The sequence below is a fragment of the Pipistrellus kuhlii genome, unplaced genomic scaffold (assembly GCF_014108245.1).
Source record: "Pipistrellus kuhlii isolate mPipKuh1 unplaced genomic scaffold, mPipKuh1.p scaffold_m20_p_3, whole genome shotgun sequence".
NCBI classification, from domain to species: domain Eukaryota; kingdom Metazoa; phylum Chordata; class Mammalia; order Chiroptera; family Vespertilionidae; genus Pipistrellus; species Pipistrellus kuhlii.
This window is the reverse complement of record NW_023425529.1, coordinates 21,725,043-21,752,817: the sequence shown is the minus strand read 5'-3', so window position 1 is coordinate 21,752,817 and position 27,775 is coordinate 21,725,043. Positions and strand designations below refer to the sequence as shown.

Sequence of the window (27,775 nt, the reverse complement as noted above, 5' to 3'; positions counted from 1 at the left end):
AAAAAATTCTGTATATTTTAACAACTAAGCATTTTTACTTGTCATAACCTCAAGGAGTTTTTTGATTTATGATTTAGAAAAGTAGAAACAATTTAGTACAGGTGGTGTTTCCCACTTTGTAGATTGTAACCATTTATAAAAATTATGTTGTACAGTTTGGAAACCATTGGTTTTCTTAAGGAGCTGTACAGGAAATGCAGAGGGAACCATCTGCAGTATTTTGTTTACTGCTTTAGAGTCCTTTGCTCAAGGTAATACAGAGGAAGGTAGTTACGTGGCAACAGGGTAGTTAAATATTAAAATGTTGCAGCTCATCTGTGGTTACAGCTCTGCTCATTGTACCTGCAAGGTTTTATGATTTACTATTTTTAGAGGTCATTTAATGTCATATGAAATTGGACTTCAGAGTTTTTATTTTATTAAAGATAATTTTAGAACTATGTTCCTATCTTTACATCTAGCTGGATTACATCATGCCTAGATAGTGTTATCCATTTGCCTTTATGAGTATGTCGAACTGTACTAATTTAGCATTTGGCACACCTATGGAAAAAGGATATCTAGCAATAAAAAAGGTATCGTATGAGATGCTAATTTCCTCACTAATTTTTGTTTGTTCTAGTTAGTAGAATATCAGTGAATAATAATTCTCAAGGCTGATTTATAAAAAGTAGACAATTAAAAAAATAATTAATGTGGAATGGAGGTGGTTTGGGGTAGGTGGGATGGTTTTCTCTACTTCTTGTTCCAAAATGCTGTTCTCTGAAATGTGTTCAATTGAGAACTGAATTGGCAGAAAAAGTTAAACTTTTATTCTTATCCTGGGAGAAAATGGTAACAGTGAATAATTCTTCTACTCCTTCTGAGAATTCATACTCAACAACTTTTTGTTTCTGTGAGTATTTGAATGTAATGTTTTCTTTTTTAAAAAAAAATGCTGATTTTTTTTTTGGTGGTGATAGCCAAGGTCTGGGATCTCTCTTATGTCCTGATTCCTCTCCTCTCTCTCCCTCCCATTCCTCTTCCCCCTCTTCCTCCCCCTTCTCCTCCTTCCAGTTCCCCTCCCCATCCTCTCCCTTCCCTTCCCCTTCTCCCCCTTTCTCCTCTCCTTTCCTTCCCTCCCCCTCTCTCCTCCCCCTCTTCTTCTCCTCCCCTTCTCCCTCTTCTTCCCCTCCCCTCCCCTCTTCTTTCCCTCTCCATCCCCTCCCCCTCTCCTCTTCTTTCCCTCCCCCTACCGTCCCCCTTCTCTTCCCCTCTCCCTCATACTTTCCTTCTCCCTCCCCCTACCCCTCCTTCCTATACCCAGCATACAACCAAAGCCTAACTCACCTCTTGTCTGAACTACCCGAAATAGGAGTTTTCCAGGGGGTGAATCATCAGGAGTTTCTATTTGATGGATCTGAACCCTTACTTTTTGTTTTTCCATCTTTTCAGTTCAGTTTAAAAAACACAGAATAAATAAATGGTGAGAATATATAAATCTCCCATACAAAGATTCCAAAATAATTTATGTACGTACCATGTTTCCCCAAAAATAAGACATCCTCCGAAAATAAGACCTAGCACGTGGAAAGGTTCAAGACATCCCCTGAAAATAAGACCTAGCACAACTTTGGGAGAAAAAATTAATATAAGACACTGTCTTATTTTTGGGGAAACAGGGTAGATACTCTTTCCTCAGGGAAATGTAGCACAATTCTTTATTCCTCCAGTGTGGGCTGCCTATAATGACATCCCTCCTGTCATTAAGAGGCCTGTATAGTGGTGATGAGGGAAGTCACTTTATAGTGGAAAAACTTGGCAAATGCTGCCTCAGTCAGTGACGAGTTTAGCATAAACAACGGTAAGTCCTGCTAATCATAGGTCCTCGAGAAGATGTGATGAGAATGGCACATATTTTGTGGTCTTCCTCTCCCAAACCTGTAACTCCAGTCCAACCAAGAGAAGATATCAGGCAAATCCTTATGAAATATCATAGTACAGTACTTCTTCAAAAACTGGGAAGGTCATTGTTGCAGGATGAATTGTGTCCCCAAGAAGATACGTTGAAGCCCCTATATCTGAGAATGTGACCTCATTTGGGTTGGGTCTTTGTAGATGAAATCAAGTTAAGATGAGGTCAAACTGGACTGGGTGGACTCTGGTCCACTGGCTGGTGTTCTTGTAAGAAGAAGGGAATTTGGAAACAGGTAGACACAGAGGAGGCCACTTGAAGACAGGCCATGACTGGAGTGATTCATCTACAGCTAAGGAAAGCCAAGGTTACCAGCAACCATCAGAAGCGAGAGGAGGCAAGAAAGGATTCCTCTCATACAGCCTTCAGAGACAGTGTAGCTGCCAACACATTGATTTTGGATTTCTTAGCGTTCAGAACCAAGAGAGAATAAATTTCTATTGTTTTAATCCACTCAGTTTGTGGTAGTTTGTTACAGCAGCCCTAGGAAGCTAATATAGTCATCAAAAGGAAGAAAAGTCAGGAAATGGGTCGCAATCTGGAGGAGTCTGATGAGACATGAGATCTAAATGTAATGTATTATGGATAGGATCCTGGGAAAGAAGCATATATTAGGTTAAAACACACACACACACACACACACACACACACACACACACACACAAAAAAAAAAAAAAAAAAACCCACACAAAAAAAAAAAAATCAAGCAACTTGGGATAAAGTGTTATAGGTGGAAGTGGGATATCCCTGTCCCCACTGAGTGCTGGGAGTGGGGTCCTTAAAATAACTAGGCTAATTACAGCAGTGTCATTAGTATTCACTTTAGTTAATTATGAAATATAGATATCGATTCATTAATTGTGACAACTATATCATGCTAGTGTAAGATGTTAACAATAAGGAAATGGGGTGTGAAGTATTATTTTCTATACTACCTTCACTTTTATGTATATCTAAAATGATTCAAAATAAAAAAAGTTCATTGTGAAAACATTTTAAAAGCCCAGAATTTAGCCGCAGTTTTAATTGATCTCAACCGCATGCAAGGGAGTGAATGACAATCCCTTTAAGGTGATAGCAGTGGTGAGGAGGCACTTGAAACTACTTTAGCTGATCAACTACATCACAGGTGCTTTTGAGTCAGAAATTTCCACTGATAAAGTATATTCCATGTTAAAAGTCAATATATCATAGCAATCACTATATGAGGCTATCTGTAAGTCCACCGTTAATCATGGAAATAATACAATCAGAGAGACATACATTCAAGCTTGTATAGGCAAGGTATATGTAAGAAGGAAAATTCATAAATAAATATATGGAGATTTTAATGAAAATTTCTCATGTCACATGTGAAATTGAATGGAAACCTTGTTGAGAAGTAGCTCAAGGTCTGATCTAACCACCATATCTCCCCACACCCAACCCCAGCAGGATACAGAGCCTGGTAATAGAGAGGTTGAGATAATTTCTTCTTTTTAAAATTTAGAGCCTAAATTATTCCCTTTACTGCCATATTTTTATAGCTGTTGGAAGATTTCAGCTAAATTGGAATCTTACTTCCTTTTCACCTTTAATATGTATTTAATTATAATAGAAGAAATGCAAATGACCCAGGTAAATTTATGGGTATCACTTGCTATTTACATAGGGATAAAACACTTAACAACACTTTCATATTTAGAAATTGTCTCAACTATGATAAAAAATTAATCCACTAAAGTAATACAAATAGCCAAAAAACGGTTTGGCTCAGTGGGTAGAGCGTCAGCCTGCAGACTGAGAAAGGTACCAGGTTCGATTCCGGTGAAGGGCATGTATATTGGTTGCAGGCACATCCCCAGTGAGGTTTGCAGGGGGAGGCAGCTGATCGATGTTTCTAGCTCTCTATCCCTCTCCCTTCCTCTCTGTAAAAAATCAATAAAATATATATTTAAAAAATAAAGTAATACAAATAAATATTTAAATATTTAACCAGTAAAAAGTTATTATTACTCAAAGCCAAATTCAGCTTAACTAATAATACATTTGCAACATTCTAATTAAAAGTAATAGATCTGATGACATTTTTCCACATTCCTCAGGGAACAAAATGTTAAGCAATAAAGCCATTTAACAAAATAATGACACTATTGTTTTCGTACTATCTCTTTCACTAAAGTAAATCCTCTTCCCTTCCATTTTCACACTAGCATTTTTAGTACCTTCTGTTAAGAAAACATGACTAAAATAAAGATTATCGTTGAGGAACCCAGCATGAAAAGACCTGAAAACTGCTGGAGAGTACACAGTGGTCAAACGAGCAGTGTCACTTACTGGAAAGAAAATTGGATATATGTCAGCCAGGTCAGGGTTTAAATCCTGGTTCTAATTCTAGCTTCTTGTGTTACCACTTAGGCAAATGACGGAACTTATTTGAGGCTGTCTTTTAGCTGTATGAGGTAAAGCTAATTACCACCTCAAATCATTGTTCTCAGGATGGAATGAGGTGAGGTTTACAAAATATCATCTGGAGTGGGGGCTCACTGAACGTTGTTTGCTTTCCCCCTTTTTGTTCTCTGCCTGTGATTATATCTGATACAAGAAACAGATAGGACATTACTGTTCAATCATTCATGGCACTAGATGATTTTTAAGAGTTTCCAAGTAACACACAAATGGCACCTAGGCTCTTTATCTCACTTCCTTCGTTTATCAAATGAGAACAGTACTTCAAAAATTAATGTGAAAATTAAGATAATGGTTAGAAAACATTTACCACAATAACTTGGTACAGGGTAAATGATCAATAAATAGCAGCTGTTCTTTTAAAAATTAGCACATTTTCTCAAATCAGCATGGTATTAACAATGTTTTGAACTGAGGTAGTAGTCATTTTCTATATATAACACCCAAGCAGTGTATGTGTACTGATGATGTCATCATAGCAACAAGACTTAGAAGGGAATACTGAAGCAGTAGTAATAGGGTATATTTGGCTCTCCTCTGTGTTAGGCCTTTGTATAAACTCTGTCACAATATTGAACATAGAATTAGTGCGAAAGGGTTTCTTTTTAGTTGGTTATTGAATTTTAATAATGAGTATTCTTCTTCAGCTAGCTGTTAAACCAACATTCTGGTTTGAACATAGATTCTCCGCCAAATTATGTTCCAACTTACAAACAACCTAAGAATTTTCTCATAATTATAAAAAAGGGGTACCGAGATAATTGTTTTTAAGTGATTACAGTGTATTGGTTTAAAGATATAAAATTGTTCTCTTCATTTATATTGGCCTTGAGAAAATATAATTTCTATATGGCCTAGAAATTATTGCAATACCTTCACAAGTGTTAGCCACTATTAACATTTATTATTATTATTATTATTACTATTATAACAGTTTGTTTTTATTAGTTTTCCAAGTCTGTTCATATATAAAAGTTCTTTATTTCTAAATGTTAGGTCAAATGACAGAGGGAAATAGATGGCGACAACTCTACCTACAATATTGGTAAGAGTTATTGAAAAGTAGTCATTCTAGAAGACCCTGTAGGAGACACTATGTAATGATTCAGAAGGTTTAAGGCAGATTGTTAGTGTTTTTAGGTTTTGAATATCTAGCCTTTAGAACCAATAGCACAATCATTAGTAGACTATGTCACAGCGTATTGTTTAAAAAATTAATCTCAATGATCTTTTAAAGTCTCATATAATGATAATCACTCCCATCTTGTTTTAACTTAGATCAAGAAACATACATTAAATTGAAATTGAAGTATATATACTTCAGTATACTTTGTCAAAGCAAAACAAACAAGTAAACAAAACCTTAAGTAAACAAAAATGTCTGTGACATTTTCTCAGAGAACAAATTATTTTTAAGGACAGCTTAATGTACAAAGAGCTATTAGTTGTGTGTTAGCCAGATTGGGCAGGTGGTGTTCTAACATCGAGTCAAGACTACATACTCATCAGTTTGAAAATTGATATCAGATGTAAACAGGAGTAAAGAAAGGTGAGTCTAAATTCTATCTATCTATCATCTATCTATTCTAGCTAGCTATCTTAAAACTTTCTAATACAGATTTAACTTGCTTAGCTTACTATAGCCTTGTTTATTTCTTCAGTGATTTTTATTCATTCTATTTACTTTCCTTTTAAAACTTCAGTGTTTAACATTTTTGTTGTGCTTAATTTAGGTCTTACATTGTTTTATTTTTATCTTTGTAATTGCCAAATAATATTATTTTCTGTAGAAGAGGAACATTATAATAACTATAACTTATAAAAGGTGTTTTCTTAAGGAAATCGATTTTCTATTTCAAATCTTTTAGAAGTTGTTATGACAGGTTTGGTATACACTTTTAGTTGAATTAAGTAGATAATTTAGTAGTTAACTGTGTAGAGTCCTTAAACTTGCCATGATAAAGAAAAACTTTGTCTTCCTTGGTTTTTAAGTTGTCTTATCAGCTAATAAAAATTAAAACATCTTACTTTTCAGTAAGAGTTGATTCAAGGTATAAATTGAATGTCTTCTTAAGGCCTAAAGGTAAACAGACATTTGTAATTGTTTTCTTTGCAAGGTGTGTGATGTAATTGCTGTATTTAAATATTTGAAAACTTCTATATTGCTACATGAACATTGTGACAGGTGAAACTATGATAGCTATATGACAAAAGTTTCTATGTTTTTAAAATGCAGTTTAGCAAATCAACATTTTCTGTTCCCTTTTTTAATGCTCTCTTATTCTGACATACCGCTATTAAAAAAACAAAACAAAACAAAACACAAACCATGTATTATTTGACTGTCATGAAGAATTAAACATGAAAAAGATGAGATACTGTGGCTATCACTTTTCATTAAAGCCAGCCGCTGTGGTTTTAAAATGCAGACCAGATCAAAATCAGTACAAACCCTGGGGATTTAATTCTGAATGAACCAGCTTATTTTGAAAGAGTACTTCTTACTTTTAACTTTGGAAGTTAAATTTACATATGCATCTGTCTCATTTGATGTTTCACTAGTCCTGTGAACGAGGAAGACCAGGAACTATCTCTATTTTACTGATGAGAAAATTAGTACGGAGGTTTAATTGACTTGCGTAGGCTAGTCTGTGCCAGAGATAGTGTCAGAGTTTTAGCCTTTCAACTTGTGAATGCCTGTGTCTTAAACAGTAGTTCTAAATTCATAGTGTTATTCCTGTCCTCTGTCCTGGCCAGAGTTCTGGAATAATGTGCTCTACCTGGACTTGCTAGGCTTATGAGATACAATTGTAAAACATTAGGAGTTTTGTAAGCTGCTGTTAAACCATTAATAGCTTGAAATGGGCCACGTGTGAATATTAATTCCATGGAATTTAACAAGCACTACAAATCAGGGTTTCGTTTTTCCTCCTGAGAAATGGTTTACCTACCACTATATCGAAGTATAAGTTGAAGGAAAACAAATAACAAAAAAAACAGAATAGATCAATTTAATATAAATATAATTTTATAAATGCAGTACTTATCTAGGATAGAGGTGAATCTTTCTTTGTTCCTTAATTTAGAAATTTGCTTCTATGCTGCATATAAATATGGGCAAGACTATTAGGAGAACTTGAACTGAATCCTAACCAGTTTTTAAGATCTAACTCAAGTTCAAGCTCTCGAAAAAATTATGCAGTTAGTTTGACTTTTCCTTTTGAACCTCTAGTGGGTTTCAAATAGAGCCACATACATGGAGACTTATTTACTGTGTTTTTCATATGGATTAATGTATCTCCTTAAGTATATAATGAATTCTGAAGAGTGAGACATAGATTTTCCTTTCTTCTTTCTTTCTTTGAATAATTATTTAATGAACACCCATTTTATGCCTGCTGCTATCTTTACTGCTTAGGAAACACCAGTTATCAAACAAAAGTCTATGCCTTTATGAAGTTTATATTCTAGTGGAGAGTCAGAAATTAATTTAAACAAATGAAAAATATCATTATGGTAAGTACTTGGCAAACTTGTCTGTAGAGAGTGACTAATGGTGGGTTTTCATCTATTCATGGAGGTCAGTAAAAGCTTCCCTGAGGACACTGAACTGGCATCTAAATAACGAGAATGAATTAATTTGAAGTTATTAGGTTTTTAAAATATATGAATACAAATATTCAAAATTTATACTAATATTTTAAAAATTTATCTTTACTTTGTTGAAAGATATCAAACACCCCCCCCACCCCCATTGACCCCTTCTAGTCCCATCCACCCTCACTCCAGGCCTTCACCACACTATTGTCCATGGGTTATACATATCTATCATAATAAAAATGTATATGCTAATTAGACTGGATGTCCTTCCAGAAGACCTTCTGGACAAAGCCTGGGGTGCAAGGGAAGCCAGGGCCCTGGGTGCCAGAGGGAAGCTGGTGCCAGCAGCTGGGAGAGGGGAGGCCTACTCTTGCACCAATTTAGTGCATCGGGCCTCTAGTGTGCATATAAATTCCCTGTTAATCTCTTCTCACCTGTAGACTTTTTATGCCTTCCCAATCTGAATCAAGTTCCTTAATCATATGGTCTATATATCATTCTGAATTTTCCCTTTTAAAGATAACAGCATTTTAAATTTTATATTTATTCATGAAGTATCTGTTTTTTCCACTAGACCATTGGCCCAAAGGTGGGATTATGTCTGTTCTGTTTACCTTGCTAGTACCTGACACACAGTGGTCACTAGGTAGTTGTTAATGCTCCTCCTCCCTTTGCCAGTATCTTATAAAAAAAGCTGTGATATGTCCTACCTACCTCTCCTTTATCAAGAAGACATAGTAATAGGATGCGGCAAAAGTAGGTTTATAGTTAGTCATATGGAAAATAATATAGTAATTATTAAATAATAATACAAGAATAAACTTTGTGTTTTGTGTACTCACACTATAAACCCACTTTGTCCTACTCTATACATGAAAGTCAGGAAAATAAGACAATGTCCAAAATGGTTTAGTGCCACAGAACCCAGGCAATACCAAGTATCCAGGAGTGAATTGAAATAAAACAGGTGTAGCGGGATTGTCTCGGAGAAAAAAAGGCAAGGCCATTGGATTTGGCAGTAAGAAAGTTTTACTTATTCATCTTGTTTGAAGAAAATGTGTTCAAGTTGTGAAACAGGTTAAAAAATTATTTCTGAAGTTAAATAACCTGGTACTAATTTTTAAAATTGTTTTCTTGTGAAAAGTAAAAGGAATGTTTAAAAGAACACATCTTGTAAAAAAACATGTATTCAAGTGTGTATGTATGAGATATTGTCCAATAAACTATGGAGGAAGGAAGAGGAGGAGGGAGAGATGAAGAAAAGAAAATTAGATGCAGGGAAAAAGAGGTGAAGGAAATTGATGGGATTGTGAAATGATTATCTTTATATGATAGGACTCAGGAAGATATTTTTTCCACTTTGCACTTTTATGTATTTTATTCTTTTCTATATTTCTCAAGTTTTTAAATTGAATTAACCTATACTAGTTTATACTAAAACAATAAATGGTACAACTTATGAAGCTGACAGTTGATTATGAGTGTGATTTTTTTCCTTGACTAAATTTACTAACAATTTTAGTATATTAATGTTAAATGTTAATTGGATCTTTGTTTATAAGTCCATTCGTACTTCTTGTGCCTGAGCTCCTTGAGGGTGGAGATATTTGTGTTTATATTTCCAGCATCACCCTGGCAATGACAGATATTGTTAAATGGTTAACTTTGAAACTGAGGTGTCATGATCCTTTTATTGCCTTCAGTCTTTGTACCTTTCATTTTGTAGAACACATGATTGAAAGCCACGATGAGTGGTCATATTTCTAATCATCCCAGCGGTTTTGGAATGTATGGATCTCAAATGAAGTAAGTTGGAAGGTTTATATTTAATTTGTTGTTTAAATTTGATTTGTTTTTATCTTTTTAATGAAAATTTAGTTTTATTTCTTTATGTAGTTCATTCCTCCTTAACATATAATGTTTTTGTGACACTAACGTATGTTTGCTGTTTCTGATAAGATGCTTATGTAATATCAACTCCAAGGGTACTGATTTAATGTAAGATGTTTTTGTTCTGGTATGTACTCCTATAGCTGAATATAGATTCTACTTCAGAGCTTTCGGTTTCTCTGGAGAAATTTATTAATGTTCTTCTAAGATATTGGCATTTGGGGAGATTTAAATATCATCTAATCCAGTCTACAAAGATATTAACCATTGTGTAAAAAAAAAAAAAAAATAGATCAGACACACAAAACAAACCTTGTGGCTCCAGGTACAACTTGAGATCACCACTCTGACTTAAGTGGCATTGCCTTACATATTGTGATTAATATTGTTATTTTATATTGGCCATTGTGGTTTATAGTTTGCTCATCATTTTTAAAAACCAGATTATTCACATTGTAAAGAGTTATGCTTCTCTCTTTATTTCTACAAAGATTATTGCAAATCTCTTTACTTTTGACCAGTAAGAAACACCCCTTATGTCAGCTACCAATTTTTCTTGTACATCAGGGAAAGCTTGGCCACACTCTTGGGTGTTTTTTTTTTCCTTCTGTTTTCTTACAACGAATATCCACTTAATCATGAATTTATAATAATTTATCCTATTAAATTCTATTCTATCCCTTCTATTTTAGCCCTGTTTATGGCCATTATCTCCTCTATCTGAATTTTAATAGCACCTTTCTATCCCGTCCCCTTGCCATTAGTTTCTGAATTGTCTTTAAAAAAATTGGATCATGTCACTTCCTTGTGTAAACATATTTACTATACCTAGAAATAAAATTTAATTATTAAGCCATCTATTTGCCTTCTCTACTCCTTGAGCCTTTGTCTGACGAGGGACATCACATTAGATGCATTCCCTCAGACACCATGCTTGTTCTTGAAGCTGTGTCCAGGTGCCTTTTCCTCACTCAATTCTCCACTTGTATGAAGAGCTTCTTCCCATTCGTTTAGACTCTGCTTCAATGTCAACTTGGCTGTAAATTCTTGGGCATCCTGATAAAAATGTTAGCCTTCTATAATCCTACATGTGTTAGATATTAGTTTTACCCAGATATTACATTCTATAATAACTATTTTACTTGTTTCACTAACAGTACCCTGTTCCCCTAACTCCTATATCACTTATTCTTCTAGTTTAGGACTTAATAAATGTTTACTGAAGAAAAAAGCAATTTAAATATATTATGTTTGCTTCATATAATGTATTAGGAGGAGGAGGAAAAGGAGGAGACTAGTTTTAAGATAAAGCTGATCAAATTTAATGATAAAATGTTATTTTGGTTAATTGCATTTAAGTATTTGTGAAAATAGGGAATATTCCACTACAGCTGGAATCATTGAGAGCTTTTTATAACTGGATTACTGCTCAGTATGGCAAACTTAAACTCTTCTAAGAACTTTCAACCTTGGTGAACTTTCTTGGCTACAGTTTCACTTTGGCATTTGAGAGGAGGTGTGATTTGCACCAGTTTCTATTTCCTGACCATTTAGCAGAACAGGATCCGCCTCATTTTGGCAAATCTAGTTAGCATAAGTTCGGTATGTTTGTTTAAAGCACATGGTGATGATGGTGCATTGGAATTTTTATTGACAGTTTTGAATTTTTATGACTAACTTTGGACTTTAACCCAGCACAATGACCATTTTTTATTACAGTGGCTACGGATCACCACCCACCTTTTCCCAGATGGACAGAGAACAAAGTTCAAAAACAAGTGCAAAGGCTCTTTATGGTATGTTTAGCTATTTAATAATGGGTATAATTCTATTTCTGGCCCCTTATTTTTCTACAAATGAATATTATTCCAGAGTCATACTTTGAATCCATGCTTTGTTCTGTACTCTTTGTAATGAAGTAGTGATAGATAAGAATTACGTATTTTAAAGAGTTTTTACAGATACTACCAAAGCTGTGACCTCTGCTGGCTAGCATAAAATTTAGAATATTTTAGTGCTTTCTAAGGAGGCTTTGGCATGGCACCAATGCTTTAGTTGGAGCTTCCTACCTAATTGCTTATGATATGCTTGTTGATCTTCATGTTGATCCAGCTAATTGAGAGATGACAGTAGACAGAACTCCATCCTTGTATTCCTTGAACTTTTTGGGTAGTGTTACACTATGACCAGAAGCATTTATATATTTCATTCTGCATTGCAAAACAAGCAGGCTTTCTCCCCCATCCTTCTGTAACTTCCATTGTGGTTTTTTTTGTGTTTTTTTTTTTTACATAGACACACATTATAAGTAATGCGTTTTAACTTCAGTTATAAAAGGTATTATTGAAAATCATTTAAGGACTACATATGTTTAGGAAGGCATTTGTTTTTACAGGGTCTTTATGGCCTTTTAATATTGTATAATAATAAAGAATCAGAATAGGATTGTGGTTAATAGCGAAGACTCTGGAATCAAACTTCTTGGGTTCCATTTCTACCATTTATTAGCTGAATGATCTTGGGCAAGTTACTTTGCCTGTCTATACCTCATTTTTGCTTATTGATTTAATGGGGCTATCTCAGAGGGTTGATATGAGAATTAAATTTGTTACTACATGAAAAATGCTTAACAATGCCTTGCTAGTAGAAAACATTATATATTTACTCTTATTATTATTGACGTTATCATTATTATTATCTGGGAACCAACAGCATTTTCTAAATTTGGATATATTTTTAACGTTATCTAGATCTATAATATCTTTGCTATGATAATGAACAATTCTAAGATTTTTGGGATTCTTTTTCTGCCTATATATTCAGTGACTACACTTTAAGACTCAAATTATACATTGAGAAAATGGATTTAAATATATATATATATTTTTTTTTATTTATTTATATATTTTATTTTTACAGAGAGGAAGGGAGAGATAGAAAGCTAGAAATGTCGATGAGAGAGAAACATCTACCAGCTGCCTCTTGCACACCCCCTACCAGGGATGTGCCCGCAACCAATGTATAATACATGGCCTTGACTGGATCGAACCTGGGACCTTTCAGTCCGCAGATCGACGCTCTACCACTGAGCCAAACCGGCTTAAGCAAGAGAAAATGGATTTTATACCAAACATAGATACATTTTCTTCTGGCCGTGTCAGTCTGATTTGTGTTGGTTTCTGTTTTCTCAAGTACTGTGACATCCTTCCTGTTGTCTAGTAGTTGTGAATTGTAGATCTAGAGAATACATTCAACAAATACTTACTTAGTGATATATGGTCTCTGATTTTAAGACACATCTAGAGAATGACATGAAGAAACTGGAAAAGAAAACATTTTTTTTTTTTTTTAAAGAATAAAATAATTTCTTCAGTTTCTCATTTCTAGACAGGTATTTATTTTAAGTAGATATTTCTGTGTGCTAGGCCTTGGTCATCATAGTCTGTTTCCATGTTCTTTCATTCATTTCAAAGAAGAGTAAGAGTTTGACATTCTTGTACATCATTTTGGTGAGGAGATAGTCTAGTAAATAAACTGTTATAATAAAGAGCTAAAGACCGTAAGCTGGACAGTGTATATAATGTGCACTGGGAGTGGTCACGTAGTCAAATGGGATTTTGTGGAAGAGTTGAGCCTTGAAGTGACCTCTAAAAATGAAGTAGTGTTCGCCAGGCACTTGGGAGGCAGGAGGGAGCTGTAAACATCAGTATAAACTCTTTTAAAACTTAGCTACTATGTATTCTATGAAGGTAGGCCATATTTACCATGTTTATTTCAGGATTCCCCTAAGCTTAGCATTGTGGCTAATGTATAATTTATGCTCAGTGAATGTCTATAGCATGGATATAATGAATTAACAGACTGCAAATAATTTACTGTTAACTCTAGAGTACAAGGTGGTATATTTATAAATAAGATTGGAAAAATACACATGGTCCATATTAGGAAGAATTATGCTAATGAATTTTAGATATTGATTATAGGGAATGCCCAGCCATTGAAGTGTTTTAATCAGGGGGGAATAGGTCACATTCATCTTGGTTCTCCTTACCTAGTAACAGTATTGAGGGTAGATTTGGTGCATATGGATAGAAACAGGTGAATCAGACATGTATATAATAGCCCTAAGACTTTTGTTAAGCAGAAAGAGTATTAATCTTCTCACAACACAAGCATAACAGTCTGTTTTCAGAGAGCTAAGAAAGGAATAAGGGATAAAAAATTAAGACTCATTTGTAAATTTTAATATTTATTAATAGCAGCAACTTTATAAAACCATAGATTCAAGGATTGAAAATCTTTAGCCTCTAGCAGTAAATTTTTATTCTCCCCTTTTTACATATAAAGCCACATGTGTCAAACACAAGGCCCGCGGGCCAAATCTGTCCCGCCAGGCCTTGCAGTGTGGCCCGCACAGCGCTGTCATCACTGCACTCCACTGCGTTTCCATCACAATGACAGTTTATGACTGTTCAGTAAACCATTCGGCCCGCGATTTAGGCTGGATTTTAGATTTTGGCCCCTTCTCTGATTGAGTTCGACACCCCTAAGCAGTAAATTTTTATTCTCCCCTTTTTACATATAAAGCAACATGAAGTTCCTTATTAAGGTGAGGTGATTTCTCAAAATTACATAATTTTAAAAGTCTTGAATGTAAGAAATGACAATTTTTATGTCATGTGATGAAAATGAAGAATGATAAGGAAAATAGAGGATATAAAGAGAGGAATAGACAGAAGCAAAATAAAGAAGAATTTATAATGAAGGAAGAAAACTTAGTAATGTATTGGGCTTACAGGAAAGAGGGTTTTAAGTTCTTGGAAGTTGATGATAATGTTTTTTTCATATCAAATACTTACCACTCCTTCCCAACACACTGTAACAAAAACAGACACATGCCTTCTCTAACAGACTCTCAATAAATGCCTATGGAATGAATGGGTAGATTGATGATGGCAGTAGTGAAATGTATGCACGTTTGAACAAACCTTTGAAATAAATTCTAGTTGAAATGTGAACTTCATTTAGTTAACATTGGGGGTTCTTGACCTCCTAATCTGCATCACTGACGTCCCTGACAACATAAGGACTTTTTTGCTTTGGAAGATAAAGTTAATTTTTTTCTTTCCCACTTCTGATAATAACATATAATTTGGCTACTGTTATCCAGGAATGAAAATTGTTATATATATTTTTTTCTGGCTACTCTGTTTGTCCAAGTCTTTAAGCACTAAAACATAAAAATTGTTTTTATGGGAAATACTTGTAAAATGTATTAAACACTCCTTCCCTTCAGGGTGTGGACCCTGTGACTGGTCAGTGACTCAGGGTCATAGATGTGCCCATGGACTTATGCAATGTGATCCTTACCTTTCCACCAAATGCAGAATCTTTTCATTTTTGATGATTCGGGGCCACTTCTTCTGTGTGTCTGGGTCCCCAGTCTGTCACCTTCCCCTGTTGTTAACTTGCCTGTTGCTCGCAACATTACTTTAGATATGCATAGGGTGAGGAACTAGATAGGAATTCCTATTAGTAAATAAATTCTGAGTGAGGAATTGAGTCTTGCTCATTAAAGTTATACATTAGAACTTACAACTTGTAATGTGTAGACATTGTGACACATATGATATTCAGAGGAATTATTTAATGTTCTGAATAACTGAACTTCCTAGAAAAGTAACTTCCCTTTAAATTAGAATTGCTGAATTCGGAAAATGACCATTTACCATAAGTAATCTGCTGTTTAAAGTCATACTCATCCTATCTCCAGAAAACTCAAGTCTCACAGACTTGAGTTGTGTAACCTATGAACTGCACAGTTTTTGTGTAATTGACTTGACTACAAACTTCACTGTATTTTTACAATGTTTGCCTCTCTGTTTTCAGTAAAATTTCTGATTATATCACTTTAACTAACAGATATCGACTTTCTCTTTCTGTCCCTCTCATTCTCCTGAGCTTGGTTTAGAGACAGTCTATTTAATTGTCAGAACTGAAGCACAGAAGACCTCTTACACATTTAAGTGGCACTGAAGAGTTAAAATCCATTTCTCTCTTCTCCATCCTTATTATTTACAACTATACATTTTAATTATTTTACATGGAGAAAATATTTAAATACATTTTTCAACCAAAAAATAATCTTAAGAAGAAAATGGCCCAGGATTCTTTATTCCCAGGAAGTTGGGCAATGGTAGAGTCAACACCCAGCTCACAGAGGGTGCCAGGGCATGTGACTCACAAGGATAGCTGGCAGTTCCCCCCACGTATCTGAACATCTTGAAGCTTCTTTTCTCCTCATGGGATAAGCTCTTTTAACAGTTTGCTGAGCAGGCAAGTAAAATTCTTAAATAATGTGACTTTGTAAGTTGACCTTGCTTGTTTCTCACAGCAGTGTCTTGGTTCAGATACTGATTTGTCAGTCAGTGAAGATAGTTGCCCGGATAGTGAGAGCTTGTCCTTGCTACTCATACTCCTTACTCCCATTCAATGCCTCCCCTGATGGAAATGATACACTAAGATAGCAGCAAAGGAATTCTCCTTCACTGGTGGTTGAGAGTCTTTTAATGCAATGTAATATGAGCTGTAGTTTCTTGTCTTATTTAAAGAGAAAAATACTCAGCAGCTGCTTTTATATTAATTTTTCCTCTTTTTAATTTCCAAATCCTTACTTTGTAAGCAATTCTTTGTAGGTTTTTTTTTTTTTTTTCCAGAGAAAAATACAGGGCAAAAGGAGGTTTACAGTTATTCATAAGGAAAATAATACAATAATTAATGAACAATATTACAAGAATAAACTTTGTGATTCACATACAACTGTAAACCTATTTTGCCCCCCACCCTAACAATACAGCCTAAAGTTATTAGGTCGGAGTACTGAGCACTGCATATTGTTATCATTGTACTAATTGAAAAGTTAAATGAAATCTGATTTTTTAGTAAGACTATTTTTTAGAGCAGTTTTAGGTTTCACAACAAAATTGAGGGAAAGGTGCGGAGAGTTTGCATATAAATAACCTCCTCCACTTTCAACATTCCCCACCAGACTGGTACATTTATTACAGTTGATGAGCCTACATTGACATATGTCATAATCACCTACAGTCCATTGAAAGCTAATTTAATGTTCCTGATCTGGAAGTTGAATATCAATTTTTATTGCAGCATATCAGTTCAGTAATGTTAAAATGGTATGTAAAGAATTTTCATCCTTGATTACTCAATTCACCCAATATCATGTCTTTGGGTTTGTATATTCTGGTCCACTGGATAAAAGCTATTGGGAAAACTAGTGAAGCACAACCAGGGATATTACGATCAAGTGAAGTTTATTCCGGTACTAATTGATTCAGAAAGCGACAGAGACTGAGGCTTGGTCTTAGACTAGAAGTTGAGCAGCTTATAACACTAGAAAGCCAAAACTCTGCTGCCAGATTCATTGATATTATTTAACACACTACTTGACTATGATTTACATTGTTAATTTGGAAAGACAGCCTTTCACTTTAAAGAAATAAGATAGAGTAGATGAATTGGCATTTGCACAGATTCTGAAGCAATGGTTTTTCACCCTTGGCTTCACATAAAAATTGCCTGGGCTTTTATAAATCCCAGTGCCCACACTGCACCCCAGGCCAATTTCATTGAGAACACTAGACAGTGGGCTCTCAGCAGTATTTTTTAAAGTTTATTTTAATGTGAAGCCAGGGTTGAGAATCTTTGTTAAAGTGGTGGACGTCATTGGATTCTTTATCTTGAGTTATCATTGAGGCTTAATTTAGGATTTTCACACTTTTAAGGCCTTTGGTGGATATTCAGCTTAGGAGCATAATTACTATTTACAACTGTACTTCAGAGTACAGATGATTCTCATAAAAAAGAAATGTAATTGTCTTTCAAAGCCTTCTTTCAAAAATTTTCCATTAAAATGTGAATGCTAACCATTTATTCATTGACTTAAATCATTGAAGCTACTTATTTATAAATCTATTTAATGGCATTTCTACATTTTGGGGGTATTTTTCTCATAACTTGTACATCTTATTTATTGTATGATGTCAGAGAGAGGACAGCTTTTAAATTCCTAAATTGGTTTCTTAATGTGAAATATTGGAAATGGCACCGTATCTTCTAGACCAGTGTTTCCCAAACTTTTGACATATGTGTACCCCTTCTATAATTTTCATAACGCTGAGTACCCCTCGTACTCATGAGAACGTAGAATTAGGCGCAGCTAAGCACGGTGCAGTGCATATCCCCACCAAACTCCGATGCAACGCGTACCCCCACCAAACTCTTCCCGTACCCCTGGGGGTATGCGTACCACACTTTGGGAAACATTGTCTAAACAATCAGAATGTTCAGTTAACATCATACTATTTACAAATGCTGCTAGGTAGTCAGTTTTCTATTTCTGTAAAGTATGTTTCTGTGAGACTGAGAAACTTTGTGTTAGAAAATTTGGGGAAACAAATTTTACTACTTCATAATAAGAATACTTAATTACAAAAAATACAGAATTTTTACCTTAAACTGTTTGCCTATCATGTAATGAGCATCCTAGGGTTACCATATCATAACCTGATACCATGGCAGTCATTGCCATTGCTTTTCCTGTGCTTAGGTTACAGCAAAGGAAATAGGATTGCCTTCATGTTTTGAGTCTGCCATACACAGTTGTCTTTGAAGATGATGAGCCAGTGATTCTGAAATAGTGATTATTTCTAGAAGTTCTTTTCTTAGATATGTCCTTCAGTTACCTATTCTATTTCAAAAGTTATAATGTTTTCTCCAACTTTTATCTATTTGTTAATATCTCACATTGATTAATCTTTAACTAACAATCAGAAAAATCATATTTGTTCACTTTTAAAAATATGTAGAATATAGTCATGTAAGTGAAGGTTTATGTTTTGTCATATCGAAATAGAAAATTTAAGGTGAAACCAGATCTTTCTTTTCGATCACATTACTTTGTTAGGACCAGATGGATCATACTTCTTCAGGTCATCAGCCAAACAAAAAAAGAAAGGTAGCAGATACTGTGTTTTGTAGTGTGTGTGTGTTTTTATTAAGTAACTTTAATGCTGCAAAAGCAAAAATAGAATATATTGGAATAATATTAGTGATGTCCTATAAGGCATATGTATATTTTCATTTCAGTTTTAAGGCAAATATAAATGAAAAGATAATTAGTTTTATATGCATTAGGAAACAAGAATTTATTGAAGTTCTTAAATCCACAAGTTACCATGGAATATAATACTTATATATTATATTTAAGTTTATATATGTGCTTTATATTTTTGTATTTGATTTGCTTTTATGTTTAGCAGAACTTTCAACTTCTATTGTAGGAAGAGCTAAAGGTTTCTATAGTAACTGAAATAAACATGTTTATATTCCAAAAAATTTGGTTATTAGGAAAGCTAAGGAGTGTGTGTGTGTGTGTGTGTGTGTGTGTGTGTGTGTGTGTATGTATGTATGTATGTGTATGATAAGTTTAATACTGGAGGAGTATTGTGGTTTGGTCTTGTTTAACCCTTTTGTTTTAAAATAAGGGTGCTGAGCCCCAGAGTTAAGTGTCTTGTCCAAGTTTAGTCCCCTACTTCGTGACAGAGCCAAGACTAGAATCACAAATCTGGTTCCCATTTAGAATTGTTTTTGTTATTTTTTAAATCATAGCATCATGCTTTAGAAGAAATAGGCAACTTTGAATTTACAAATAAGCAACTTCCTTGATTGGAAAGTCACAAATGCAAAATATTGCCTCCACTTATTTTATATTTTATTTTGGTTTTGCAGCATTTTATAAAAGAAAAGTAAAGTTTTATTTTTGTTTTTAAAATAGTTGATACAGTAATTTTCTACCTGACTTCTTATTTTCTCTAACAGCTTATATCTACAAGTCTTAAGTATCACTTTGTGTCTGTGGATGTGTGAAAATTGTTAATCAGTATGATCGGATTATGTTTTGAATCTCCTCTAACACTCTCCATAGTTTGGATATTGTGAAAGGAGATGTTTTTTGCAGTGCATATTACTTTAATAGTCTAACTCATATAATACAGTATCTATGACAGTATTTATAGTTCTCTTTTGTTCTCAGTGTACTAACAGATAAAATTTACAAACCATTTTTCATCCTTTTCTCAAATAGTAGGTCCCTGATCAATAAAACCTTTAGACAAAATAACTTATGTTTTTACAATCTTAATAATCTTGTTAATCTTTGGTATTGTGAAAATCTATATAGGGCAAAATTGCTCATGCATTTCATTTAAACTTGCTGGTAGCTTTTTCAATTAATGTGAAGTATGAGTTTTTTCAGAGATAAGACCCAATGGTGACTTGTCAACTACTGTATTTATATGTGAGATAGACTGGTTTTAGAGATGGCTACAAGATACTGACATATGAACTTCAGCCTTAGTGGGTAAATAACATCTTTTAAACTTCTCTTTCAGAACAAAGGAAGAATTATGCACGTGACAGTATCAGCAGTGTATCAGATATATCCCAATACCGTGTTGAAGTAAGATGCTTTTGACATTTGCTAAAATTTAGAATGAACCTTTAAGTGTTTTTACTACCAATAAAATTGTGTTTTATTTTATTTATGTGATGTATCCTATATTATGATGACTTTTTTTTTTTTAGATTTTTGGAAAATAGATATTAAGTGTAAAAGTATTTTGTTAGTCTGGTGTCTATTTTCATATAGAATAAACTAAAACTGCTATTCACCACTGTCAGCCCAATTTCTGTTAAAGACAGGACAAAGACTTCTATTTTATATTAGATAATTTTCTTAGAATTAAGCCTTTGATAATTTTATTTTTATTTTTAATCACAAGTCATTACTAGATCTACTTAAGCAGTGTTTTTTGTTTTTTGTTTTTCCTCTGTTATCTTGGAAGATAATTGCTCTTAATTAGAATCTAGGTGTCATTTGCATATAGTACAGAATATTTAAGTAGGGAAGTAAATTTTATTTTTTTTAAGTTGAGATAACATTGGTTAATAATACAAGTTTCAGGTGTACAGCATTATAATCTGACATCTCTATACACTACATTGGACTCACCACCAAAAGTCTAGCTTCCCTTTGGCACCATACATTTCACCCTCCTCCTACCTCCTGGCCTCTTGTAACCACCAATCTGTTGTCCGTATCTGTGAGTTTGTTCTTGTTTTGTTTTGTTTGTTTCTTTTTTGTTGTACATTCTATATACCATTTTGTCCTTTTCTGGCTGACTAATTTCACTGAGCACAATACTCTCAAGGTCCATCCATGATGTCGCAGTGGCAGTATTTCAACTTCTTTTATGGTGAAGTAGTATTGATCGTGTGTGTGTGTGCGTGCGCGCGCGCGTGGTATGTATATGTATACACACATACATTCTATGTATATCTATATGTAAATGTATATCTCACATCTCCTTTATTTATTCATCTGTCTATGTTCACTGGTTATTTCCATATTTTGACTATTGTAAATTTTGGCTGTAGTACACATAGGAGTACATATATCTTTTTGAATTAGTGTTTTTATAGCTTCAGGTGAATACCCAAAAGTAGAAGATCTAGATCATAGGTAATTCCATTCTTAATTTTGAGGAACCTCCCTACTGTTTTACATAGTGGCCACACCAATTTATAATCCCACCAATAGTGTATAAGGGGGAAGTGATTTTTAAATTGCTCTTATTTTTAACTTTCTGCCTATTTCAACCTTGTTTAATTAAGTGGTTTTAGTAGGATGAAAGTTTGACCATCGTTACAGTCTAGTATTGCTGTTGCTGTTCTCAGTTATGTATGTATAGTTTTCAAGCTGCCGTGCAGCTTGCACACTGTCCAGCATTCAGATAACAACATGGAATAAAATGGGCGAGGTGATTTTAAGATAGTGTTATTTAGGCTGTTTAGAATTTGTTTCTATGACATGTTTATGTAGCTTCACATTGCTCAATATTAAACAGATTTAGCTATTTAATGATTCAAGGCATCATTTCCTCTATTCTTCCAAACATGTTTGACTTTATTATCTTAGTAAAATAACCATGAAGTTCTTGAGTAATTAGTTTGTCCCTCACCTCTTTGCTAGTTGACTTCAATCAGGTTAACTTTGCTCTCTTTAGGAAAATGTGTACTAAGAAACTGTGTGTGTGTGTTACAAATATTTTTTCTTTTTGCCAATGATAAGCACTTGACTACCTTTGTTCTGGATCGGAAAGATGCTATGATAACTGTTGATGATGGGATAAGGAAGCTGAAATTGCTCGATGCCAAGGGCAAAGTGTGGACTCAAGATATGATTCTTCAAGTGGATGACAGAGCTGTGAGCCTGATTGATTTAGAATCAAAGGCAAGTTTGTAATGTTTATACTGTTTTATTTTAAAGAAAATTGTACAAATATTTATGCTTACAATTAGGTCAGATTGTTTGCAAAATTGTGTGAAAGTTTGACCAAATAAAATACATTTGTTAATGATTTAAAAAAAAAATGCTATATGTGCATTATTTATGCAAAATCAGTTTTTTAAACTAGAGTAAGAGGTGTACTCTTTTTTTTCTTTTTTTTCTTTAAATCACAAATGATAAGATAAAAGAAAGGAGGAAAAAATACACAATCTAAAATAAGGCCCCAGTGGGGCATAATACTTTATGGCATAGATTAATTACATGTTAGGCTTAACTACATGCTGGTGAATGAGTGAATTGGGATGAAAAGGTTGCGAGTGTAACAACTTTTCATCAGATCCACAGGAGGCACCTTTTTTACACAAGCACTGGCAGGTAAGAAGCTGGAGCTTTTAAAAGAGGACTTTTCTGAGCCCTGTCATCTAATGACATTTGAGCTTCTAAGATAATGAAAATAACTGTTGTGATCACATTAGAATATTCTGATAGAAGTGGGGGTAAAATGTGCTCTTTCATCTCACCCATTGTATACTGTAGAGAAGAGCTACCGAGGGCTTCTCTGATCCTCGTGGTTTCAAGTAATTATAGAGAAAGGATATTATTTAGTTTCATTCAGGAAAGAAAGAGCATGTATTATCTTTCTAGTATGGCTTAGACTTTACATTCTATTTCAATGGGACCTGCATTTCTTTCACATTTGCTGGATTTTGGATTAGGATTTAGCATAAATTTATGGTGTGATGTTTATCTATGGGCATCCATAAAAAAAGGTTTGCTTTTTGTGTGTGTATGTGTGTGTTCTAGTTATCAGGGATATTGTATTTTATGTAAAAACAACACACACCATGATTTCTCTCATCAATTATATCCTGACACCACTCACAATTTGTGTAAAGCCATTAGTGTCAGGATAATCACCTTAAATACAGTGGTGCCTCACACAACGAACTTAATTCGTTCCAGGAGCAAGTTTGTTATGCGAAAAGTTCGTTATGTGAAACGTGTTTTCCCATAACAATACATGTTAAAAAAAATAATTCGTTCTGTAGCATAAAATATGCTAAGATGACATAAAAAAAGATAAATTTTTTGTTATTATTTTTATTTAGATACATCTAAAAACATAATTTAAAAAAAAACAAAACACATTTTTTTAATTTTAAGACAGACTAAGTAGAGTCTACCGAATCTTGCACATCTTCATCCATTTTCTGCTTTTTGGCCGATGGTTTCATGAAAAACCTGTCCAAAGTCGTTTGTTTTTCTCCTTTCTCCAACATCTGCCGGAAATAACGGACAAGAGTATCGGAGTAAAGATGGTTGATCCTGTTTGCTTCAGCTGAATCCGGATAGTGGGCATTGGTAAACTCCTGAACTGCTTTCCATTTGACCAGGATGTTCTTGATGTCAGCAGTTGGGATTGGTTAATTGTTTGATTGTTGCTCCTCGTTATCAGATGACGCTTCCCTTTGAGCATTGTCCTGTTTCATTTCAATAGAAATCACCTTCCTGCTTTTTTTAGAAGCCATGATATAAAAAAAATATTGAGTTTAACTTAAAAGGACGACTGCCGTGATACGTGCGTGATTTAATTCGTAATGAAGAACGATTGCCGCGATACGTGCTTAAGTTAAGCGCAGTGACTAACGACTGCCTGCAGTGCCTGCGCGGAAGGATGCAATACATCAGCAGCGATCGTGGAAGCTCGGGCGACTTCGTTGTGTGAAACGAAGTTCGTTGTATGAATCATGAAATGAAGTTCGTTGTGTGCAGCGTTCGCTGTGCGAGGCGTTCTTTATGCGAGGCACCACTGTATCTCATTAAGTATAGGATTCTAATTGTGAGCAGAAAATTCATTTATTTTAAGAAGTACTGAAATTATTTAATGTGTTTATATTTTATTTGCATGATTCTTTAAATTTTACAGAATATTCACTCTTATACACCAAATGCTTTAATTATTTTGCAGAATGTATTTCTTACAGAGATCCTTCTGATTCTGTTTTATATTTTTTCTGGATTCTATTTATATCTGAGTTTTTGCATTTGAGATATTCACTGAAAATATACAAATGATATATTATACTTAACCTAACATTTATATGTATATATGTGTGTATATATTTATTTATGTATGTATGTATGCATATTTGTATGTCTGACTATAAAGTGTTCAAGTTAAAAAATATTCTGACATTACATAGTCAGAGGGAAAAGAATACCATGTGAGATGGTGAATTATTTTTGGGAAGAGCCCTCAGTTTACTTTTATTTCTCCTGTTAAAGGTACAATCTCTACCTTATAATCTGAGATTAGGAATGCTAAATTCAATATTCTGTTTATTAAGAGCATAGCTGCATTTCTCTACTGAATATCTCCATTTTTGTTGCTCTTTCGCCCACCCATTATCCAGCTCGGCCTAACCTACTCATCCTTCATATCTACAAGTGTTTACTTATATTCAGTCAATATGATTTGTTCACTGCAAAAATTATCTGTAAATGCCTAGATTTTATATATACAATAGATTTTTATATATACAGTAAAAAGTTAAGGCAAATTCAATTTTTGCTTTATAGAATGAATTGGAGAATTTTCCTTTAAGTACAATCCAGCACTGCCAAGCTGTAATGCACTCCTGTAACTATGACTCAATTCTTGCTTTGGTGTGCAAAGAGCCAACTCAGAACAAGCCGGATCTTCATCTTTTCCAGTGTGATGAGATTAAGGTAAAGGAACTGTGAACTTTCTTTCCCTTTACGCAGATGTTCAGACAGCTTTTGAGTTATATACTTTAACCAAGTGGCTTGGGGTACTAGATATTTAGTTTCTTATAATTTTGTAAGGAAAACAATTCCTTAGTGTCTTCCTTATGGTTCCCAGGTAAATAAATAGGAGATAGAATGATATTTTAAAAAAATAAGATGCAGTCTATTTATTAAAAACTATAGATAATATATTAAATTCTTCATTGAATGACATGGACTTATAATTAAACATTGATTGTACAGAAATCATGCTTTATGGGCAATAAATAATCACACAGTATTGTTTTATTAAACACCAACCACAAAGCATGGATTATTACAAGTTGTTTTCCAGGATATTGATTTAAAGTTTCCTATTTAATTGTGTGATTTGAATAATTGCTCAAGATTTGTAATCCCTAGTGGTAATGTGAAAATAGTTGAGTGTAGTTATCAGTAATAGCAAACTATATCCTGAAGATTTGTATTTCACAGTGCACTGTACTTTTCAAACAATTATAATTTGTGAGATCTATTGGACATTAAAAGCTATCCTGAGCTTTAAATATCTTTATTTCATGAATTGATTTCTCTAAAAGGGAAATCATTTTGGGTTGAATTGATTGGTACTTTTCCAAAGTAGTGACGCATCACTATGTTATAAAATATAAGGTAATTTTGATCTGATAGAGAAATGCTGAGAGATTGGCATAAAGTGACACTTGATATTTTCTCTACTTCTTTGACATTAAAATATAATGACATTGATAAATTAAGGTTGACTGGAAGCAGTATATTTTATAATTTTATTCCTATTTCAGTTGATGTCATGGATGACTTTCTAAAAATCTTACCTTAAAAGAACTGTGGTATTTAGGTAATTTCTATACAAAATATTTTATCAGATTTTTGTATAGTGCCTTTGGAAAGTCATAAAATATATTAAAAATTCTGCAAGGTTGGATTTAAATCAGTAAGTATTAAAGTGACTATTTAGCTTTGAAAATCTAGTGAAAATTAATTTAAACATTTTAAAAGCAGAGGACTAACCTAAAAGACATTTTACATCTGGTGTTTGCCTCATTGTTCCAGGAATCCCTCTGGAAACTGAGTTATTGTGTTGGATTTCACTAATGTTTCTGGATTTCACTTTTGAGAATAAAGGGCTTTCTTTATTTGATAGGGATGTAGTATTGATGGGTTTGAAACTATGTGCTGAACACTGTGTGTCCTAATTATAAGCTCAAGTACCACTCTGTAGCTAAATGCATTTACTCACTGGTGCCATATTCAACATATGAGATTTTTTCCTCTGGCACTCTTGAAAATATTAATACAATGAAATATGATGTGTTTTTTTTTATATGGATCACCTTGCAATATCACTTTTGAACTTTAAACTTTCTTTGTTATGGAACTTTTATAATGTTCCTGCCCACATCTGTAGTAAAATTATTCTTAGAAATCACCCCATATGAGAAATTCAGGTTTCTAGGCATCTTCAGTTTTAATCTCCCACATAACAGAAAGCCTTTGGCATCGTGTTTGTAGTATCTTCCTGAAAGTAGGATGTTCTTCCGAAAATGACACTGGACTGGGTTGCTTTAGCACTCTCATTTAACTATTGAGTAGCAATGTGACCTTGACCACACCATCAAAGGAGTATTCTTTAGTTTCCTTAATTATAAAGCAAGAAGAACAGATTAGATAATCTTTAAGTATCCTGTTAGCTCTATAATTTTATGATCACCCGTGCTAATGGCAAAAGAATATTTTCTATATACATATTTGAGAAAAACATACATAATTATAGAGAAAAACAAGGAAGAAAAATAGAAGATGGATACACCCCAGCAAGAGTCTAATACACAATAATAATCATTGGCTATAAATAAACATCACAATCAGACAAAATAAACTTCTTTACAGCTAATCTCATATTAATTCCCAAGAAAACGGAATCAAATAAGTTAATTGTTTAGAGAATGTTAATTTCTACCTCAAAAGATAAAAAAGTGGTTATCAAAAAGGATATAACCTAGTATTGGGGTCATCTGTGATTATAGTGGCTTTGCTCTACACTAAGAGCAGCTCTGCTGGGACAGAGTGATCTGTCCCAGTGGGTGGATGGGTGCCCAGTGGATACTGAGGATGAGAAAGGAAGGAACTTCATACATATATTTGCTTCTAACACCTTCATTTCTTCTCAGCAAGATGTTTACCTAGTTATACTTCCCTTTTTGTTATTTTTTGTTAGTCCTTACCCAAGGATATTTTTCCATTGATTTTTAGAAAGAGTGGAAGAGAGGGGGAGAGATAGAGAAAAGAGAAACATTGATGTGAGACACATTGATTTGTTGCCTCCTGCATGGGGTCCAGACAAGGACTGAGGATGGAGCCTGTAACCGAGGTATATGCCCTAGATTGGAATCAAACCGAGGACCCCTCAGTCCATGGGCTGATGCTCTATCCACTGAGCCAAAGCAGCTAGGGCTACCTAGTTACATTTTTAGCATATGATTATACTTTTTGCATAGGCAAATTCTTTTTCTATTTGTCATGCAAGGATAGTTGTTTTTAAACTAAAGGAATCAATATTTAAAAATTTTAAACACTATTTTAAAATTCCTTCAGTTTTTAGCTCTTGTCATTATAAAGTTCACCATCAAAAGGAAGCATGTGCTTTGAAAGCAGATTAAAAAAAATAA

At 34.0% G+C, this 27,775-nt stretch overlaps 1 protein-coding gene across 6 annotated transcripts in view; it reads left to right on the top strand.

The window, feature by feature from the left end:
- Positions 1–27,775, top strand: part of EPS8 (epidermal growth factor receptor pathway substrate 8) — a 155,921-nt gene that overhangs the window by 79,660 nt on the left and 48,486 nt on the right. For 5 of the 6 annotated variants that reach the window (XM_036454561.2, XM_045587801.1, XM_045587799.1 and 2 more), the window contains exons 3-7: positions 9,729–9,808; positions 11,612–11,688; positions 20,362–20,429; positions 22,101–22,262; positions 24,900–25,049. In XM_036454561.2, coding sequence (XP_036310454.1) covers positions 9,750–9,808; positions 11,612–11,688; positions 20,362–20,429; positions 22,101–22,262; positions 24,900–25,049 — 516 coding nt within the window. In that variant the 5' untranslated portion in view covers positions 9,729–9,749. Of the gene's footprint in view, positions 1–9,726; positions 9,809–11,611; positions 11,689–20,361; positions 20,430–22,100; positions 22,263–24,899; positions 25,050–27,775 lie in introns of those variants that run through there. The other variant, XM_045587800.1, reaches the window with a different exon arrangement.